The 20,949-nt window shown below is 36.5% G+C and overlaps 1 protein-coding gene across 1 annotated transcript; it reads right to left on the bottom strand.

Moving 5' to 3' along the window:
* Positions 1-817: 817 nt before the first annotated feature.
* Positions 818-14,911, bottom strand: VPS29 (VPS29 retromer complex component). The gene is made up of 4 exons (XM_053701725.1): positions 14,841-14,911; positions 9,380-9,571; positions 3,655-3,890; positions 818-1,235 (listed from the first exon to the last, which is right to left on the bottom strand). The coding sequence occupies exons 1-4, from the start codon at positions 14,841-14,843 to the stop codon at positions 1,118-1,120; spliced, it is 549 nt and encodes a 182-aa protein (XP_053557700.1). The 5' UTR covers positions 14,844-14,911; the 3' UTR covers positions 818-1,117.
* Positions 14,912-20,949: the final 6,038 nt, after the last annotated feature.

Genomic DNA, 20,949 nt, shown 5'->3' with positions numbered 1-20,949 from the left:
AAAATTGCATACATGTTTAGATCCACATTTGCGGAGTTAAAAAACCAAAAACATAATTCAGATAAATCATACAATTGTAATCAATTTACTTTGGGTATCAATTAGCTTTATTCTCTTGGTATCCTTTATTGAAGGAGCAGCACTACACTACTGAGAATTAGCTGAACACATCAGGCAACGACAAGAGGCATATATGTTCAGCTACCAATCAGCATCTAGCTCTTAAAATTAAAAAAAAAAAAAAAAAAAAAGGGAGAATGGTCTAAAAAAAAATGACTGGTTGTCCAATTCTTAAAAATGCATTTGACTACAATATATTCTTAAGGAGCAAAATATTTTAGCAAAACTCAGTTTTTGCTTTTTATTTTTGTTTAAAGAATGGATTATTTTAAAAACCTATAGTATACAATTAGAAGACTAATTATGACATTTTGTTTCATTGTTAATGAAATGGCTGCACATCTGAACCATACCACTATACCTTTAACAATATGTGTGGCATTTTATTACATGTGGAATATTGTACCTGCATTTACACACACAAAAAAAAAAAAAAAAAAAGGATGCAGTGACAACATAAAGGGCCAGGCCAAATAAGGTTAAATGCATATACCTCACATTTTTTACCTTAACATATTGGTTACTGTATTAGATTTATTAATTATATTTAATTTCAGGGAGAACATGACACATTAATATCCCAAAGTTATTAGCCAACAATTGTCATTTAAGAGAAAAAAAAAAAATATATAAAATATATTTTGTATATAAATAAGAGAAACAGCACAGTGCGTGAAGCAAGAAAGTCGCATTGTCATAGAATTATAATTTGTATTGTTATTTTGTTACATATTTCTGTGAATGTTATTTACAAATCTGTACTTTTATACAGCTATTAATGCAGAGTGGCACAATTGTTTTTTGAACATATAAACAAGTCAATCATTGCTATAATAGTTCACAACATTCCTACAGCAACAGTAAATAAAAAATGCAAAACATTAGTATATAATGGCTACAATAAGATGCCTAGGTCATACATGAACTGCGTATATTTTAATTCTGAAATAAATGGGAATGAAGATTAAAAGGCAATGAACAGTTAAAGGAATTTATTTTAGGATTTTTTGTACTCTATTCTTTCTACTTTCACATCATCTCCGATTAACTGATACACGTAAGTGACAACTGTAGAAGCCTGGATGTCCATCAATACAAAGGAAGGAATGATGTTGCTGGAAAACAAAAGAAATGCAAAAAATATTTAGAGAATGTATATATGTGTCTGCACCATTTCCTTTAAAAAGGATATAATCTAAGAAGGAGATAGAGGAGAGAGATATACATACACACACACCCATAAGCTACTAGCCAGGCCACAATATTACTCGCCACTTCTGATCCCACCCACTACCTGCACACACCACACCCACTACTCCACCCCCTCCTTGCATATGTTTAGCCATTGTGAAACACAATATTGTGCAGTCTGTTTTAATATTTTTGAGTTTATACCTTAAATTAAATAATGGAAAATGCAGTAATAGATTAACAAAAATAAGTGCATAGCAGTTTGCAACATCAACTTGGTGGTTCTCGGTAAGACAACAGCTGGAAAGAAATAGAAAGTTGTTGAACTGAGAGTGTGCAGAGAGTGCTGACAGTCATGGAAGGTCATAGCAGACCTGGAGATTTTATTTTTTATAAATTCTCTCTCCCTTAACTCTTTCACCCCTCCCTCCTCTCTTCAATCTTTCTTTTTAGCCTCTCCCTTATCTCTCAGGCATATCTTCTCTTTACACTCTTTTTTTCCCCTCTCTCATATCTTTCTTTCTCCACTCTCTTGTAAAGCTATCTTCTCTACTTTTACTTTTCCTCTCCAATCTCTCTCTCTGCCCCCGTTTACCCTCTCAGAAGTAACAATCGAAGCACTTATGGTGTTTCTACAGCCCTAGAGGAATAACATATCCTTGCCCTTTCTAGGAGTGTATCATAGAAATAGTGCATTAAGGTTGGATGTCAATGAACTGGACAGCACCAATCACAATTTCTATATAAATATTCAAGTTGAAGTTAGATACAAATACAACTTGAAAGAGTCCCCCCCCCCCCCCCTATATATAGTCTGGTACAGAACTGTACATTAACTTTTAGAGACAGTATCATTTTTAAAGTTTAAAGGGGCAGTATACACCATTTTTTTAACTGTTTGTAATAGACACTACTATAAAAAATAAGCACAAATGCAGATATAAAACATTTTAAAAACTTAATGAAGCACCTAATTTAGTACTCTTGGTGAGATTATTTGTAGTTTTAATTTTATTGGTTAATAGGTTCTGGGGGGAAAAACAAAAATCAAAACAAACAGTACTTTCATACAGACCATAGGAGATTATATATATATATATATATATATATATATATATATATTTTCCCCCAAGACCTATTTAATGGGCACATCACATTTTAGTGACCAGCTAGCTAAAATTTAAGCCAATAATAAAAGGGATACTGAATCCATTTTTTTTTTTTTTTTTTTAAGGATTCAGATAGAGCATGCAATTGTAATCAACTTTCTAATTTACTCCTAATATATTTTTCTTCATTCTCTTGCTATCTTTATTTAAAAAGCAGGAATTTAAAGATCACGAGCCAGCCCATTAGCTGGCGCTTGCTTATTGGTGGCTACATTTAGCAAACCAATAAGCAAGCATTACCCAGGTTCTCAACCAAAAATGGTCCGGCTCTTAAAGAGACACTGAACCCAAATTTTTGGTTTCGTGATTCAGATAGAGTATGCAATTTTAAGCAACTTTCTAATTTACTCCTTTTTCAAATAAAGATAGCAAGAGCAAAAAATAAATTGATAATTGAAGTCATCTAAGCTAAGGAGCCAGCCAATTTTTGGTTCAGAACCCTGGACATCACTTGTTTATTGGTGGGGGAATTTATCCACCAATCAGCAAGAACAACCCAGGTTGTTCACCAAAATTGGGCCGGCATCTAAACTTACATTTTTTCAAGCTACAATGAGATTTTTAAAATGTCTGATATTGTGTTGATTCTGTGTCAGTTTTGTGAAATACTACAATACTAACCAGCTTTTAAGGTTAGCAGATATCCATAAAGTGTATATTTTGAAACTACATGTGTGGTGAAAACTGTGGGAGAACAAAAAAAATTTTTTTTTTTAAACTTCCAAAATATAAACAAACAATCACCATGAGTGGTCAATTGCTTTTTTAATCTTTTATGATACTTGTACACCAACACAAAAGAGTATAGACCCATCCCCATATATTTTTTTAATCTTTTTATTTAATTTTTTTCCTGGTATTGTCTCCAACAGAAAAACGTGTTTTTGTACCATTTTCTAATGGATTGATCATTATTACAGTTATGGTAAATCCTAGGGTTTCAAAAACGCCATTATCTACCAGCCCTCAAAATAAAATGGAAGCTTCAGTCATGAGAGGGGGGGGGGGGGAAGTAAAAAAAAAAAAAAAAAAAAGTTATGCTATGGGCTTAGTTTTATGCTGCGGCAAAGTTAAAAAAAAAAAAAAAAAAAAAAAAAAAAAGGTAATTTGACTTTGAAACACTAAGATTTACCATTACAAAAGCAGAATCATGAATTCTGCATATACGACTTACTTTTCTAGTGCATTGTAGGCTCCAGTAGCAGATCCTGGATTGATATAAAATTTGTTTTCATGCTCAAATGCTTCAAATTTCTGGGTATGTCCTGAAATAAGAATATCAACATCCAGTTGTCTCTGCAGCAATGCCAAACTAGCCATGTCACCCCAGGGAATAACTTGGTGACCATGGATCAAACCAATCTTAAATTGTCCAACTGTGACAACTTTTTGCTCTGGGTAATTTAGGTTCTGTAAAATATATAAATAAAAAAAATAAAAAAAAAACACACACAATGATCAGTGTTAAATATCAGTCTGGATAAATCATATTTTCAATCTCAGATTTACAGTGATCAACACTAAAATACTAAAACACCATTATATTAAAAAGGGACATGAAACTCATTTTTCTCTCATAATTCAGATAGAGAATTCAATTTAAAAATAGTTTCCAATTTACTTCTATGAGCTTAGTAGCTGCTGATTGGTGGCTGCACATAGATGACTCATGTGATTGGCTCACCCATGTGCATTGCTATTTCTTCAACAAAGGATATCTAAAGAATGAAGCAATGTAATGTTATGTAATAGAAGTACATTGCAATGTTTAAAATTGTATTCTCTATCTGAATTATGAAAAAAACTAATGGGTTTAATGACCCTTTAACACAAACAACCAAAATGACTGTAGGACACAGTGGTTACATTTTCTATATCTGCATTTCTTGATAAATCTACCAAGAATCCTCAGAGGGCCAAGTCACCCCAAGGCCAGCCTAATGCACATCACCCTACAGTTTAATTAAATTCTGTAACCACTGCCCTCAGGGTGATGAGAGCTGACATCTTGGCAACTTAGTTTGCAAATCTGACCCCTGTTTATCTAGTCTATTAATTTAATAGTAAACCCAGCTCATGTTACATCAAGCTAGATAAACCTTCCTGTAGAAACCCAAGCCTCCTGGTGGGGCTGTGACAGGAAGTAATGGACAAATGGGGGAGAAAAAAAAAAAAAAAGGTGGTAAAACCCATTTAAAACTGATCAGTAATATATAGTGCTGGTTTTATTACTACAATAAAACAGACTTTCATATCTCTTTAACTCAAAATTGAGCCCCTCCATAAAAATATTAAGAAAAATAAGTGTTGTAATATGAATTAATTATTTTACCCTTTTTGTAATTTAAAATGGCTCTGAAAATTGTATGTTGCCCACTTCCACCACAGCATGGTTACATTTACCTAAACCATTCTACAGTGATTGCTTAGATCAGAGCACAAGCTTGTTTACATTTTCCCTAATCATTCACAGCAAAGGAAGACATGAGCATGAACTTTACTAGGATTTTTAATGTACTGTATGTTTCCCCAACTGCTCTTTTATTAAAATGAATGTTAAATGGATTAAAAATATTTTAGAAATAGATATTTTGTAATACAGTGCATAAAGGGACATTCTACTCTATATATTGTTTAAAAGATAAATCATTTACTACCCATTCCCTAGCAATGCACAACCAACATTGTTATATTAATATACTTTATAACCTTTAAAACTCCATATCTCTGCCTTTATCCAAGTGCATTTTTATTAACTTTTCACAGAAAGAGTGCTAGTTAAAGGGACACTAAGCCCCCCAAAAATCTCTTTCATAATTCAGGTAGAGAATAAAATTTTAAACAAAAATGTGCTTCATTATTTAGATATCCTTTATGGAACAGATAGCAATGCACATGGGTGAGCCAATCACACGAGGCATCTATGTGCAGCAATCAATCAGCAGCTACTGAGCCTAGCTAGATGCTGTTCAGAAAAGGATATCAAGAGAATGAAGCAAATTAGATAATTGAAGTAAATTAGAAAGTTTACTAAAATTGCATGCTCTTCCTAAATCCTGAAAGAAAAAAAAAAGAAAAAAAAATGGGATTTATGTCCCTTGGTGCTCAGCAGGATTTTATTTTTTTCTGTTTTTTACTATTTAAAAAAAAAAAAAATTATAACTCTTCCCCCCCCCCCAGATCCCCAAAACTTATACCGTTGGAAAGGTTAGGCGATTACAACGGTGGGTCTTGGGGGTCTGTAGCTGCTTAGATGCCTGATACAGGCTTCCAAGCAGCATGTTCCCTTTCCCTATACTCTGTATTGTACATTTTTAATAAAGTTGCGCAGTGACATCACCACGTCATTGCGCGTGACGTCACCACGCGTAACGGGAAGCCCTGGCGATGCCTGTCAGTATACAGGCCCGATCGTCGGGGTGGGAGTTGGTGGGAGCCTCCAGTTTGCTCAAAAGGTGGTTGAGTGCTAATGACGGCTCTGAGCCGTCGTTAGCACTCAAGGGGTTAATGTGTGTCATATAGATAACACTGTTCACTCCTGTGGAGTTACAAATCAGTCAGCACTGAATGGCTAAAATGCAAGTCTCTAAATAGCACTGAGATAAGGAGGCAGTTTGCAGAGTCTTAGATACAAGTTAATCACAGCGGTAAAAAGTATATTGACATAATATATGTAGTGTATGTTTCCCCAACTGTGTTGGTCATGCAAAACTAGGGAATAGGTAATAAAGAGATTATCTATCTTAATAAACAATAACAATTCTGGAGTATAAATTAAATACTGATAAAGGGAAAAATGTTTTAAAAGCATTGAAAATTTATATATATTTTTTAAATAAAAAATTGGATTGGTTTGCAGTCCTGGGACATGCCTAGAAAAAAACATTGAATGCTATTTATCTTACCTCTATATAGTAACCTAGACATTGTACAGCATGTGAGAGTGACAGGGTTCTGTACTCCACAAAATGCACTATATTTTATCTGAGAGCGTAAAATAGGTAGGTAAAATAAATGATGCAAGCGCATAGCAAAAACAATTTTTTTTTTTTTATGGGGAATTTATATTTTGAGTTTAATGTCCCTTTAAAAAAAAGTTTTTTTGTTATCCTTTGTTGAAGAAGAAGCAAATGCACTGCTGGGAGCTAGCCGAACACATCTGGTGAGCCAGTGACAAGGGGCATATAAACTATATGGCCAAAAGTATGTGGACACCCCTATTAATGTTTCAGCCACACCCATTGCTAACAGTTATATAAAATCAGAACATAGTCATGAAATCTCCATAGAGAAGCATTGGTAGTATCATGGGCTGCACTGAAGAGCTCAGTGACATTAAACGTTGCACTGCCATACGACTAAGGGCACATTGCATGTATTTTTCCTATGGACCCAACTTAACAGAAATAAAAGTCTGGAAATTGTATTTATTGTGTACTGCCAAACGATGCCATAGGTCAGTTTGTAGAATTTTCTGCCCTGGTCAATTGTACTGTTATTGTGAAGTGGAAGCCCCTAGGAACAACAGCAGCCCAGCCATGCTACACCACTTAAACTCACATAGCCAAGCCCCTGAGTAACATGAAAAATCGCCTATCATCTGTAGCATCACTCATTACAGAGTTCCTCTGGAACTAACATCAGCACAAGAACAATGCAGCAGAAGCTTCATGAAATGGGTTTCCACGGCTGAGCAGCTGTATACAAGTCTCACATCACCATGTGCAATGCCAAGCATTGGCTGGAGTGGTGTAAATCACATCACCTCTGGACGAGTGGAAACATTCTCTGATTAATCATGCTTCACTATCTGGCAGTCTGATGAAAATTTAGAGGACCAAAATCAGCATGGTTTAAATTCAGGGAGATCATGTCAGACTAATCTCATTGAGGAAGCAATGCAGCGCCCGTCGCAAGCCCTCTTCGCGGGTCCAAAATGACGAATCCAGCTTCCGCCAATCACAGAGTTGCCTCAGGCCATGATTCTCCCAGGGGGGGGGGAAGCCGGATTTGTCATTTCTGACGTATGAAGAGGCTTCAGACGGCCGGGGGAAATCGCTGGAGCGGCTGTCAGAATTAAAAGGCAAGTTTTTGAAGAAAAAACAAGTGAAATGTAAATTTTGATGAATTAAAGTGCCCTTGTTTTTAATAGGATTATAAAAAAAAACTGGGCACTAATTCATCAAAATTGACCTTCACTTTAAACAAGGGTGGAGCAGTTGATGTAGCATATCTTGATTTCAGCAAAGCATTTCACAAACTGTATCTCATTCGTCAAGGTTCAGAACTTGTGAACTGGGTCGAATGCTAGTTTAAGGATAGAAAACAGTAATTGGTGTTCCTCAGGGGGCAGTACTAGGGTCTATTTTGTTTAACAGGCTTATCTGTGATATCAGCAAAGGGCTACAGGGGAAAGTATGTCTGTTTGCAGATTATATAAAAATGTGCAATAGAGTAGATCATATAAAAACATTTTTTGAAGGACTGGACAAATGACTGGGATCTAAAATGTAACACTGCCAAGGTCAAAATGATGCATTTAAGAAAGAGAAACAAATGAGGGATACTAAAATGGTACATGGTCTAAAAAAACAAAAACAAACAACTTACCAGGAGAGGCTCAATTACCTAAATATGTATAGGAGGAGAGAAAGAAAAGATTATATGATAGTAACTTTCAAGTATATTAAGGGGCTTAGTGAAAGCTGAGGCTGTGAGTATTTTTCATAAAAAGAAAAATTCAAGAAGAAGGGTAGTAGATTCAGGAATAATTTGTGGAAGCACTTATTTATAGAAAGTGATTGATTCATGGAATAAACTTTAACAAGAGGTGGTAATGACAAACACTGGGGGTGGGCGCTTCAAGAATGCCTGGGATAAGCAGAAGGCTAACTCGATAAGTTTATACTTTTGGAAAATATTGGGTAGACTTGTTGGGCCTGTGGTACTTATCTGCTTTCAAAATCTACGATTCTATGAAAGAATCTGGTTGTGGCAGATGCCAGGAGAATGTTACCTACCAGAATATACAGTGCCTAGTTGTGTGGAGGAGGGATATTGGTCTGGGGCTGTTTTTCACGGTTTGGGCTAAACCCCCTAGGGAGTCATCTTACTGCGACAGGATACAAAAACCATTTTAGACAATGAGGTGCTTCCAACAACTTGGTGAAAAGCCCTTTCCTGTTTTAGCATGACTGTGCCCCTGTGAACAAAGCAAGGACCAAGTTTGGTGTGGAGGAAATAGAGTGGCCTCAGCAGAGCCCTGACATCAACCCCTCTGAATACCTTTGGAATTAATTGGGAAGCAAATTGTGAGCCAGAACTTTTTGTCCAACATCAGTGCCTGACCTCACAAATGCTCTTTTGGCTGAATGGGCAAAAATTCCCACAGATACTCCCAAATCTTGTGGAAAGCCTTCCCAGAAGAGTTTTGGCTGATGTAGCTGCAGAGGGGAGGGGCAACTCCATATTCATGATTTTGGAATGGGATGTCCAACAAGCTCATATAGATGTTGTGGTCAGGTGTCCACATAGCTTTGGCCATTTAGTGTATGTGCAGCAACCAATCACCAGCTAGCTTTCAGTAGTGCATTGTTGCTCCTGCATATACCTGGGTATGATTCACAAGTAAATTATATAATGGAAATAAAATGTAAAGTTGTTTAAAATGTCATACCCTATTTGAATCATGAATGTTTAATTTTAACTTTACTGTACCTTTAACTTTCATACTGACAAAATGTTATACTGAAATAATTGCTATATTTGTAAGATAAACACGTTCCTTCTCTTCCTACAGACTTTTCACTGTCATATTTTGCTTACAATATTTCTGAAAAAAAAAAAAATATTTAAAAAAACAACAGAGAATATGAATACATGTGAAAAATATTCAGAACCTCATCAAAGTCGCCTCTGACAATGTGAACATCCCCAGCAAGTGTCTTGAGGTAGTCATAGCTCTCCTTGGTGCAGAGATTTCCAGTGCACAGGATGTGCTGTATCTTCCCTGGAACCAGAAGCTTTTTGAATTTTGCTGGCAAGCTGTTGCAGCGATGTGGGATATGAAGATCTCCTAATACTAACACCAACTTAAAAGAATTTAAAAAGTAAAATGTTCCATTAGAGTTTGAACTGTTGCTTTTATAATTGAGAAAAAAAAAAATTACTCCAAGCATTAGATCTACTAATGTGAATAAAGTTGTATTCATTCATAGCACAAATGTAAAATTAACATTTGTTAATATTGTACGATAAGTATTTATAATGTCCTAATAAGAAGTGTATTTTTTGATCAGTTTTAGAATGATCATAAATGTAGTGAAAAGGATTTAAAGGGATACTAAACCCAATTTTTTTCTTTTATGATTTGGTTGCTGATTGGTGGCTACATTTATCCATCAATCTAATCAGCAAGTGCTATCCAGGGTGCTAAACCAAATATGGGCCGGCTCCTAAGCTTTCATTACAGCTTTTTCAAATAAAGATACCAAGAGAACGAAGAAAAATTGATAATATGAGTAAATTAGAAAGTTGCTTAAAATTGAATGCTCTATCCAAATGTGAAAGAAAATTGGGTATAGTACCCCTTTTAAACAAAACTGGCCATTAGTCAAAACAGTTCTATATTTTTCCCCAATTGGCTGTTTCATCACATACCCAAAACTCCATATATAGTGAAATTCAATCATCATCAACACAGTAAGCATGCTTTTAACACAATTAGAACCAAAATGAATCTCTAGAATCATATACTACGATAGGCAATTAGACAAAGCACTCACTGGTCTTATCAAGTGTTATCAAATTTTATTTCATAGTGACGTTTTGGGGTGTTCACCCCTTCATCTGATCTGAACACCCGAAACGTCATTATGGAATAAAATATAAGCCCAGTGAGTGCTTTGTCTAAAAATAAATATATATAAAAATCTTGCATACCCAAAAAGGAGATTTATAGGTTTTCAAAGTCAACAATTTCTTAAAGTGATCAAAAAGAATTAGTAAATGTAAGTAAACTGGATAAGATTATATACACAACAGTTTTTAGGTCTACAAGTAAAAGAAAGTGCAGATATGGATGAATTTGCTCCCCTTGCACGGTAGCTTAAGATGCAAGAATATTGATGTAATAGAAAATATTTGTAAAGTGTGATCATCATTAAATGGATAATTTAAGAATAAGACAGACCCATCATGTTAGAAAGAATTGGCAAATCAATGATTTCTCACCACTGTTAGTGCATGATTAGAAGGAACTTACTCTGTGCCCAGGCTTATGAAGGAGTTGATTGCAGACAGGGGGTATGAAAGGGTGAAAGATGAGCGATGTTAAATAAAAGAAAGCAAAAGAAAATGGGTAACAAATTAGGAAAATGAATAAATAAATATTTGATTTGGGGCGTTATGAGAAGATATGTTAAAACAGAATTTCCTTAAATGCATAAAAAGTGAGAAAGGTTTTAAAGGAAGATTTATAGCAGAACGCAATATTTTTTCTTGTAGTCTACATGAATTCCAAGGATACCTCCTTCTAGTCAGAAAAGCTTTCAAGTGACTGCAAGAAAGCCCTATCCCGGTCATATTTGTGAACGCAATTAACTGCAAATAGTCACATACAGTAGGCAGGACTAACAATTTTTAAAGGTTAATACATGAGTAATCAGAAATTAAATACATATAAATAGCTGTGTCACTATAGTAATTCCTTTTCATCTTAAAATCCTGAATGTGATTCTGCAACATAAATTACATGATGCTATAATACTAAATATATCCTTTACCTCTTAATTTATGATAAGGATGCACCGAAATTTCGGCCGCAGAAATGTTGTTTTGGCCGAAAATGGCATTTTTGGTTATTTTAGGTTTTCTGGTTTATTTTTTTTTTTGCCTGTTCTTTTCGATAAAATTATTGTTTAGCATATTTAAAATTTGATGCTAGCCTAGAGCTGGTGTTTGAGTTCATTACTTGACTTAAAGGGACATTAAACCCAAATTTTTTCTTTCATGATTTAGATAGAGAATACCATTTTAAACAACTTTCTAATTTACTTCAATTATCTAATTTGCTTCATTCTCTTGATATTCTTTCCTGAAAAGCATATCTAGATAGGCTCAGTAGCTTCTGATTGGTAGCTGCACATAGATTCCTCATGTGATTGGCTCACCAATGTGCATTGCTATTTCTTTAACAAAGGATATCTAAAGATTGCAGCAAATTAGATAATAGAAGTAAATTGGAATGTTGTTTAAAATTGTATTCTCTATCTGAATCGTGAAAGAAAACTTTTGGTTTTAATGGCCCTTTAATGTTTTACACATAATAATAGTTTTCTAGGACTATAATGTATTTGGATAATTAGTAAAAAACAACAACTGTTAAATCTGATTCTGTTACACAGAACTAAGCAAAGAATAATACAGTATATTTATATTGAATATTGTGTAGAGATGCACCGAAATTTCAGTCGCAGAAACATTTTGGCAGAAAATTGCATTTTTTGTATTTTTTTGGCAGTTTTTTTCTTGGTAAAATTATTGTTTTAACATATTTTTTGCCCAATTTTAGTGTATTACATTAAATAATAGTGTGGTTATTTTATTGGCTTGCAGTTTTTCAATTCAGATTCAGTCATTAAATAGTCTATGCACAAAAAAACTAAAAATATATATTTTAAAATAGTAGTCTAAGAAAACATGTTTACAGTAGACTTTATATAGGTATTTAAAATAATTTGTTTTTAAAAAGTCATTTTTCGGTCATCCCGAATTTTAATTTTGGTGCATCCCTAATTTATGAATCTTTGTACAAGTAGCAGGCAGTATGGCCAGTAAAATGGTGTCATTAGCTACAATAACATTTGTGACTGTTGCAGCACAAAAGTACATGAAACCCAATTTTTTTATTTCATGATTCAGATAGAGCATGCTATTTTAAAGTGAAGGTCCATTTTGATTAATTAGTGCCCGGTTTTTAATAAACCTATTAAAAACAAGGGCACTTTAATTCATCAAAATTGACATTTCACTGTTTTCTTCAAACACTTACCTTTTAATCCTGAATGCCGCTCCAGCGACTCCCCCAGCCGTCGGAAGCCTCTGCAGGTGTCAGAAATGACGAACCAGGCTTCCTCCAATTACAGCTCCCCCCCCCGGGGGGAATCTTGGCCCGATGCAACGCTGTGATTGGAGGAAGCCGGATTTGTCATTTTGGATCCGGGAAGACGGCTTGCGACGGGCGCAGGAAGTGCTGGAGCGTCATTCAGGATTAAAAGGTAAGTTTTTGAAGAAAACAGTGAAATGTCAATTTTGATGAATTAAAGTGCCCTTGTTTTTAATAGGTTTATTAAAAACCGGGCACTAATTCATCAAAATGGACCTTCACTTTAAACAAAGTTCTAATTTACTTCAATCAAAGTTACTGTGTTCTCTTGGTATCTTTTGTTGAAAAGCAGGGATGTAAGCTCAGGAATGTGCACGTCTGGAACACTATATGGCAGCAGTTTTACATGTTAAATATTTGCAAGATGGCAGCACTATATCCAGCCATGTAGTGTTCCAGACACCTACCTAGGTATCTCTTTAACAAAGGATGCTATTTGATAGTAGAAGTACATTTGGAAAAAAAATAATTGTATGCTCTGTCTGAATCACAAAATATTGTTTTGGGGTTTCATATTACTTTAACAGAAGAAAAACCAACTATTAAAGTGAAGGTCAATTTATATGAATCGGTGCCCGGTTTTTAATAATCCTATTAAAAACAAGGGCACTTTAATTCATCAAAATTGACATTTCACTTGTTTTCTTCAAATACTTACTTTTTAATCTTCACAGCCGCTCCAGCAATTCCCCCGGCCGTCTGAAGCCTCTTCATACGTCAGAAATTACGAATCTGGCTTCCTCCAATCACGGCTTCCCCCCCGGGGGAATCATGGCCTGAGGCAACGCCGTGATTGGAGGAAGCCGGATTCATAATTTTGGACCTGCGAAGAGGGCTTGCGACCAGCGGAGGAAGCGCTGCAGTGGCTGTCAGGATTAAAGTGAAGGTAAACTTTGATGAATGAAAGCCCGTTTTTTATAACTACTATTAAACATAGGGGCACTTTCATTCATCAAAGTTTAGAAAGCAGCCATTTTGTTTAAAAACTTACCTTTCAGCTTCCCCCACCCAGAGATCCTCTCTTCACACATCAGCAATGACTAATCAGGCTTCCTCCAATCATGGCATGGCCTCAGGCAATGACTCCCCTGGGGGGAAAGCCATGATTGGAGGAAGCCGGATTAGTCATTGCTGATGTGTGAAGAGAGGATCTCCGGGTGGGGGAAGCTGCTCCGGCTGTGAAAAGAAGAAAGGTAAGTTTTTAAACAAAACGGCTGCTTTCTAAACTTTGATGAATGAAAGTGCCACTGTTTTTAAATAGTATTTTTAAAAAACAGGCTCTCATTCATCAAAGTTAACCTTCACTTTAAAAAGTATTTGAAGAAAACAAGCGAAATGTCAATTTTGATGAATTAAAGTGCCCTTGTTTTTAATAGGATTATTAAAAACCGGGCACCAATTAATCAAAATTTACCTTCACTTTAAGCATCCAGCCAGTGCTATATTGCATGTGGCTTTTCAGAAGAAAAAATAGTTATTACACTATCAGCAGTTTCAGAAAGATCACTAAACTTTTAAATGCATGATTCAAAATAATAATAAACATTCTCTATATAAATGTTTATAGTGATGGGTGCTTATTGGAAAACCACTATGCTTTTATAATTTGCACAACGAAAAAAATTAACCATTAGGATACTGGGGTTAAATCAAGCTTATTTAAGAGTATTTTACAATTAATTGTTTTAAAGGATAAATAACCTGCCCTCAACAGTCATAAAGGACACTGAAGCTAGTTATGTGACATCAAGAGAAGCTTGATAACATCCGATAATATAACATTTTACTGGGGGGGGGGCATTTCCTGTTTGTTTTAGCAATACATGATGATCTCTCTCGTTCAATCTTCATAGCAAAATAATATACAAAAAAAACAAGTAGCTCGGAGCGTTAAATAAAGTTATAAGAGACAATGCTGCAAAAAATGTTGCTACTTGGTAAATTAAGTAGTCAAACATTCTTGTCTGTTATCAATGAACTACGGCTTCTTCGTATAAGATCATATGACAGCACCACCACCCGTCAAGTATTTCCCAACGCACACCAGGCCCGGATCTCACAACAGATAAGAGACGCCCACTAGTCGTCCTATCGCAAGTTTAAGAAAGCGTCCGACATTCTGCTCAGTAAAATACGCGTTTGAAGTAATGCGTATCGCGAATTTTAATAACCGGCGGTTTTAGTAAAGGTCTTACCATCCTGCAGTACGGAGCCGTTCAGACAGAAAAGTCACTGCCTGCAAGAACGACAACCAATAGGAATAGTGGTAAATTATTGCCAATCACAAGATGGCCTCAGCAGCCAATAAGAAGTCGATGGCATTGACTACAGCAAATCAGAATTCTAAAGTCTTTATTTGCAACCAATGAAAAACACATAGCTATGACAAGCTGATTATGGAACGCGAAAGTGGACAAACTTTATAAAATACCTATAAAAGAGGAAAGGCTCATAAGTCGTGAGTCGTGACCCAGAGTCAGTGCTCATAAATAAATACGAAGTTGATTGATATACAACAAATGCGCATGCGTTAAAGGTTGGCGCGGATTTAGTGCTTTGCTCTTGATTTCTTTTCAAACCAATGTCAATATTAATGTAATCAGCTGCTCCACGGCATTGCACTTTCATAAATTTGTGTGTTAAGTATCAGTAAGATGAAGTGTGTTATTCCCGGTGGACATGTTAAAGGTAATCATAGTAGTTGGTCAATGACTATGCTTACTTTAGGTAAAGCATATTAACATAGTACGTGCGATGATGCTTATACATATATACAAACTAGTTTTATATTTGTAAAGATAAATGATTTTTGTTTTTTTAATTATGTCCTTGTGCAAGTAGGCTTTACGCATGATTTATGAAGACTTAAGAATTTCAAGCAGGCCCCAGTGGATAATATATATTTTGCACTTGCAGGCTTGGTAAACACATTTATAAAGTATACTAGTCGATAAGCCTGCCCAGAGGGCAGTCTAATTATTTTTTAAACTACAGATGTAGAAACAACCTATTTTGTAACTGTTCTTTTATATAAATACTAGTCCTAAAGCCCGTGTACACGGGCCGTTTTTTGCAGTACAGCGGTCCCACCCCTTGCTCTCTCTCTCCCCCTCTTTTGCTGTCGCTCCCCCTCTTTTGCTCTCTCTCCTCTTGTTTGCGCTCTCTCCTCTCGTTTGGTGTCTCTCTCCCCCCTCTCTCTTTTGGTGTCTCTCTCCCCCCTCTCTCTTTTGCTGTCTCTCTCCCCCCTCTCTCTTTTGCGGTCTCTCTCCCCCCTCTCTCTTTTGCGGTCTCTCTCCCCCCTCTCTCTTTTGCGGTCTCTCTCCCTCTCTCTCTCTCCCTCCCCCCTCTTCTGGAGTCTCTCTATTTCCATCTTTAGAGCTCACTTTCTGGCATCTGGCCCCGCCCGCGTCACGCCCGGCCACGGCTGCTTTGTAAACTTTGAATGAAAGTGCCCCTGTTTTTAATAGTATTTTTAAAAAACGGGATTTAATTCACCAAAGTTTACCTTCACTTTAAATAAACCCAAATTACCTAAACTAATACATTCTAAAGTAACAAAAAAAAAAAAAAATAAGTTTACAAAAAATTAAAGGGACATAATACTCATATGCTAAATCACTTGAAACTGATGCAGTATAACTGTAAAAAGCTGACAGGAAAATATCACCTGAGCATCTCTATGTAAAAAAGAAAGATGTTTTACCTCACAATCTCCTCAGCTCTGCAGAGTAAGTTCTGTGTAAAAAAGTTTTACTCAGCTGCAGGTAAAAAAAATGAAGAAATGAACAGCAGTGCTGAGGTCATGAACTCTTTTACTGTGATTTCATGAGATTTCACTTAACTCTCATGAGATTTCATAGAAAACTTCCTTCAACTGAATAGGGAAATAAGATGAGTGCACGAGGCTCAATCCTTCGGCTGTCCCAGGACAGACATACTGATTTGTTGCTTAGAAGTCCTTTACAATGGGATGTGGCTATTGAGGAATTTTTGAGGTAAAATATCTTCCTTTTTTACATAGAAATGTTCAGGTGATATTTTCTAATCATCCTTTTACAGCTATGCTGCAGCACTTTCAAGTGTTTAAACATTTGGGTATTATGGCCCTTTAAAAAAGGCTAACATTACAGAAAATAAAAAAATCAAATTTAACAAAATTAAACCTTACCCATATGAAAATAAAAAAGACCCCCCAAAATAAAAACACCCCCTACTCTAAGAATAAACTACCAGTAGCCCTTAAAAGCTCTTTTACAAAAAATATACAAAGTTCCACCTAACATTAAACCCCCCCCAACCCTCCACAATAAAAGAACCTAACACTAAAAAACCTTAACTACCCATGCCCTAAAAAGGGCATTTGTTTTGGCATTGCCCTTAAAAATGCATTTAGCTTTTTTACTGCCCATCCTTAATCTAAATAAAACAAACCCCCCCAAAAAACCCTTAAAAAATACTAAATCTAACCTCCAGGTTGGTACTCACAGTTCCTGAAGTCCGGCGGAGAAGGTCCTGTTCCAGGCGGTGAAGTCTTCTTCCAAGTGCAACCTCTTCTTCCAGGAACATCCTGTGCAGAGCGGTACTGAAGACCGCGGAGCTGAAGACCGGCGACGCTGGAATTGCAGACGGCGACCATGGAGCATGGAGGATCCTCTTCGTACGATCTCCGCCGTACACTGAATAGTGAATTCCAGGTACGCGATTAAAGATGGCGTCCCTTGAATTCCTATTGGCTGATTTGTAGCTTTCATCCTATTGGCTGATTTGAATTGGAAGAATTCGCTGCATCCAGGTGAATTATTTTGTCCTCGTGCTGCCAACATTTCATTGAGGATGCGTGCGCAACTGCCGAAGGAGACGGACATTACAAACGCAATTATAGTATAGATTATATTATCAGAACTGTATTTACCTCTGTGTAGCTGAGGTATTCTTTACAGAAAATGTTGCCAGCCGGTTGGCATTTAAAAAGTGGCTGGGTGTAGTGTAATACTTTCTATTATAATATTTTCTGTAGAGAACATTTTCTGCTATCCAATTGCATAATTGAACATACGTATATTAACTGATAATTTGTGCAGAATATTGAAACCTTTTTAATACATTAGCTAATTTTATTTTAGGATTGGCTAACATTTTAATTTGGTTATCAGTAAAATCACCCAGGTGGTGCACTCATTTAAAAGGTCCTGAGAAGAACACTGTGCAGTGTGCCATGGGAGCCCCTCATTCTGTATGTTTTTTTTTTTTTTTTTTTTTTTTTTTTTTTTTTATATAGCTACACTGTCAGTTCTTTCATATAGGTGATAAGAGTCCATGATCCATTACTCCTGGGTATTACCTTTCCTGCCACTAGGAGGAGGCAAAGATTCCTAAACCTCAGAGCTCTATATAAACCCTCCCACCTCTATGATAATCAGTCTTGTCTTTGCCTCCACTGGAGGTAGGTGAAGAATGAAGTTGTGCAAGATAGTTTATTTTTGGGTTTCCTGGTTAGGACCCTGAAGTTCCCCTCTTTACTGCTGACTTAGTCATGAGAGACATATTCTCTGCTGTTCATGTTCCAGGAGTAGACAATTGTGAAGCAGATTTTCTCAGTTGTCAGACATCAATACTCTTCATCAATATGTATTCACTTACATTGTGATTCTTTGGGCCCTACCAGAAGGATTTCATGGCTTCCAGGTTAAACAACAAAGTTCCTCAGTATTTCTCCAGGTGCAGTGATCCAAGGGCTCTGGAGACAGATGCTCTGAGAATGTTTTGGTCATTTTGGCTAGCTTATGTGTTTCCTCCTTTTGGTTCTGTTATCTAGAGTTATAGCCAAGATCAGGCAAGAGAATGCATCAGTAATTCTAATTGTTCCAAAATGGCCTCAAATAGTTTGGTTTGCAGATCTGGTTCAGATGTCCAGTTGTCAACCCTGGTCTCTTCCTTTAAGAAAAGATCTTTTGTCTAGTTTTCCATTCATATCTGAAATCTCTAAGCTTGATGGCTTGTAGATTGAATGGATAGTTCTTTGTCAGAGGTTTATTTTTGTTGTTAATACTCTTGTTTAGGCTAGGAAATCAGTGACTAGAAGAATCTATTATAAGGTTTGGAAATCCTTTATCTTTTGGTGTTCTTTTCATAAGTATTCTAGGCATTCTTTTAGGATTCCTAGAATTCTTGAGTTTTGTCAAGATGGCTTGCAAAAAGGTCTTTCTGCCAGTTCTTTGAAACGTCAAACTTCTGTTCTTTTTAACAGGACAATTGTTAATCTTCCTGATATGCATAGTTTTGTTCAGGCATTAGCTAGAATAAAGCCTGTATTCAAACCTATTTCTCCTCCTTGAAATCTTAATTTGGTTCTAAAAGTTTTGAAGTCTCCTCCTTTTGAATGCATACGGTGGATATTAAGCTTATTTCCTGGAAAGCTTTAATTTTTTTTGGCAATTTCATCTGATAGAAGAGTGTCTGAATTGTATGCACTTTCTTCTAAATCTCCTTTTTAAAATTTTAATAAGGATAAGGCCGTTTTGACAACTTCCTTTTGATTTTCTGCCTAAGGTTGTTATGACAATATTAGGGAAATAGTGGTTCCTTCCCTTTTGTCGTAATCCTAAGAATTCTTCTGAGAGACTTCTTCATAACTTGGATGTTGTCCGGGCTCTGAAATATATTATCTTGAGGTTACTAAAGATTTAAGACAGACTCTTTATTTGTTTGTTCATATTTCAGGTAAGTGCAGGGGGAAGAAGGCATCTTTTGTTGGCCTCCTGGATTAAGCAATTAATTCATATGGCTTATGTAGAAGCAGGTCAAACTTTTAACCACATCACAGCTCATTCTACTCGCTCTATAGTCACTTCCCAGGCATTAAGAATGAAGTGTAATACTCATGGGATATTCCACTATCAGACCAAACTTGGGCAGAAGTCTTCTTATCCCAGCGTCAAGTGGAATGATAGGAAATATCCCAGAGCAGAGAGAGAGTTTATAAAATGAGTTAAGCAGTACTCACAGCAGGCAGGGCAGTACTCAGCGGCAACAGGAAGGTAATCCAGCAGTATGGCAGTTCAGGGGTAAACCAACAGAAGGACTGGGAACAGGCAGGAGACAGCAACAAAAGGATATCCAGCAGTATAACAGTTCAGGGGTAAACCAATAGAATGGTCAGACAGGCAGAGTTCATCAACAGTTAAGCAATCAAGCAATGAAGAGTTTAAGGCAAGCAGCATAGTCAAACAGGCAGAGTTTTTCAACAGTTAAGCAGTCCAGCAATTCAGGGGTTAAGGCAAGCAGAGTAGTCAAAACAGGCAGAAATCGGCAACAGTGAATCAATACAGCAATTCAGCATACAGATATACAGCACCCAGGAGCACAAGCAGTAACACCTATACTTGGGCACAGGTGAGAGAGACTGAGGCCTTTACATAGGGAAGACAGGGCGTGCTGTGATGATGTCATCACTGTGCTGCAGTTACACTGCCGTATCCCTAGCAACAGGAGGAGCGCCTGTCCATGGCAACGGCCACAGCAGAGCAGAGGAGCAGCGTGTAGAGACCCAAACACGGTCACCTACCGAAAAGGCACAAACAGAAGCTCTGATGATCAGCAAACCTCTTGTATCTGGAGACAGCTGAATGTAACTGAGCGAATACGTTGCCAAATGAGTGTCGGTCTGCAGCAGGAACCCCTGTGGACAGAACAGAAAGAGGAAAGACACAAGGTTAGTAACCTGCTGCGGCTTGTAATGGAGAACATCGTAGAGAAGTGTGCCAATGAGTGTTCTTTTCCAGCTCAGCTAGGGGCAACAACTCAGACCAGTGGGTATGGAGATAATTAACAAAAGTTCTGAGATAGGCTTCGAGATCTTGATTCACTCTCTGTCAGCCCATTTAGTCTGAGGATGGTAACCGGACGACATGGAAACGGTGGTTTAAAATAGAAAACACAATAAGGTGCAATAATAAAGGAGTAATCTATATGCTGCAATGCTCTTGTGAACTTTTTTACATATTAGAAACGACACGAATGCTAAGGGACAAAATAAGGGAGCATATCTGTAACATCAAAAAAGGGAACCTGGACACTTATCTTTATAAACATTTTAGGGAAATACACAAAAATAGAGTCTCAGATATGAAGTATTGGGGATTATATAAAGTGAAACCCAATTGGAGAGGGGGAGATTTAGAAGCATCTAATTTAAAAAAAGAAGCAGAATTCATATACAACTTCAACACGATTCACCCCCACGGTTTGAATTCAGAATTGGATATATCTCCTTTTCTAGGCACACAGTAATCACTATCTTTAATA

This window comes from Bombina bombina, chromosome 2, assembly GCF_027579735.1.
Source record: "Bombina bombina isolate aBomBom1 chromosome 2, aBomBom1.pri, whole genome shotgun sequence".
Taxonomy (NCBI): Eukaryota; Metazoa; Chordata; class Amphibia; order Anura; family Bombinatoridae; genus Bombina; species Bombina bombina.
This window is presented reverse-complemented; position numbering and strand designations above follow the sequence as displayed.

What these genes read in the sequence shown, in the direction of transcription:
- VPS29 (XM_053701725.1), bottom strand. An exon ending in TCAGAGGCGACTTTGATGAG is followed by an intron (nt 3,891 to 9,379) that starts GTTCTGAATATT and finishes TATATTTTACAG; the next exon opens with AACCTAAATTACCCAGAGCA. An exon ending in GCCTACAATGCACTAGAAAA is followed by an intron (nt 1,236 to 3,654) that starts GTAAGTCGTATA and finishes TTTGTTTTCCAG; the next exon opens with CAACATCATTCCTTCCTTTG.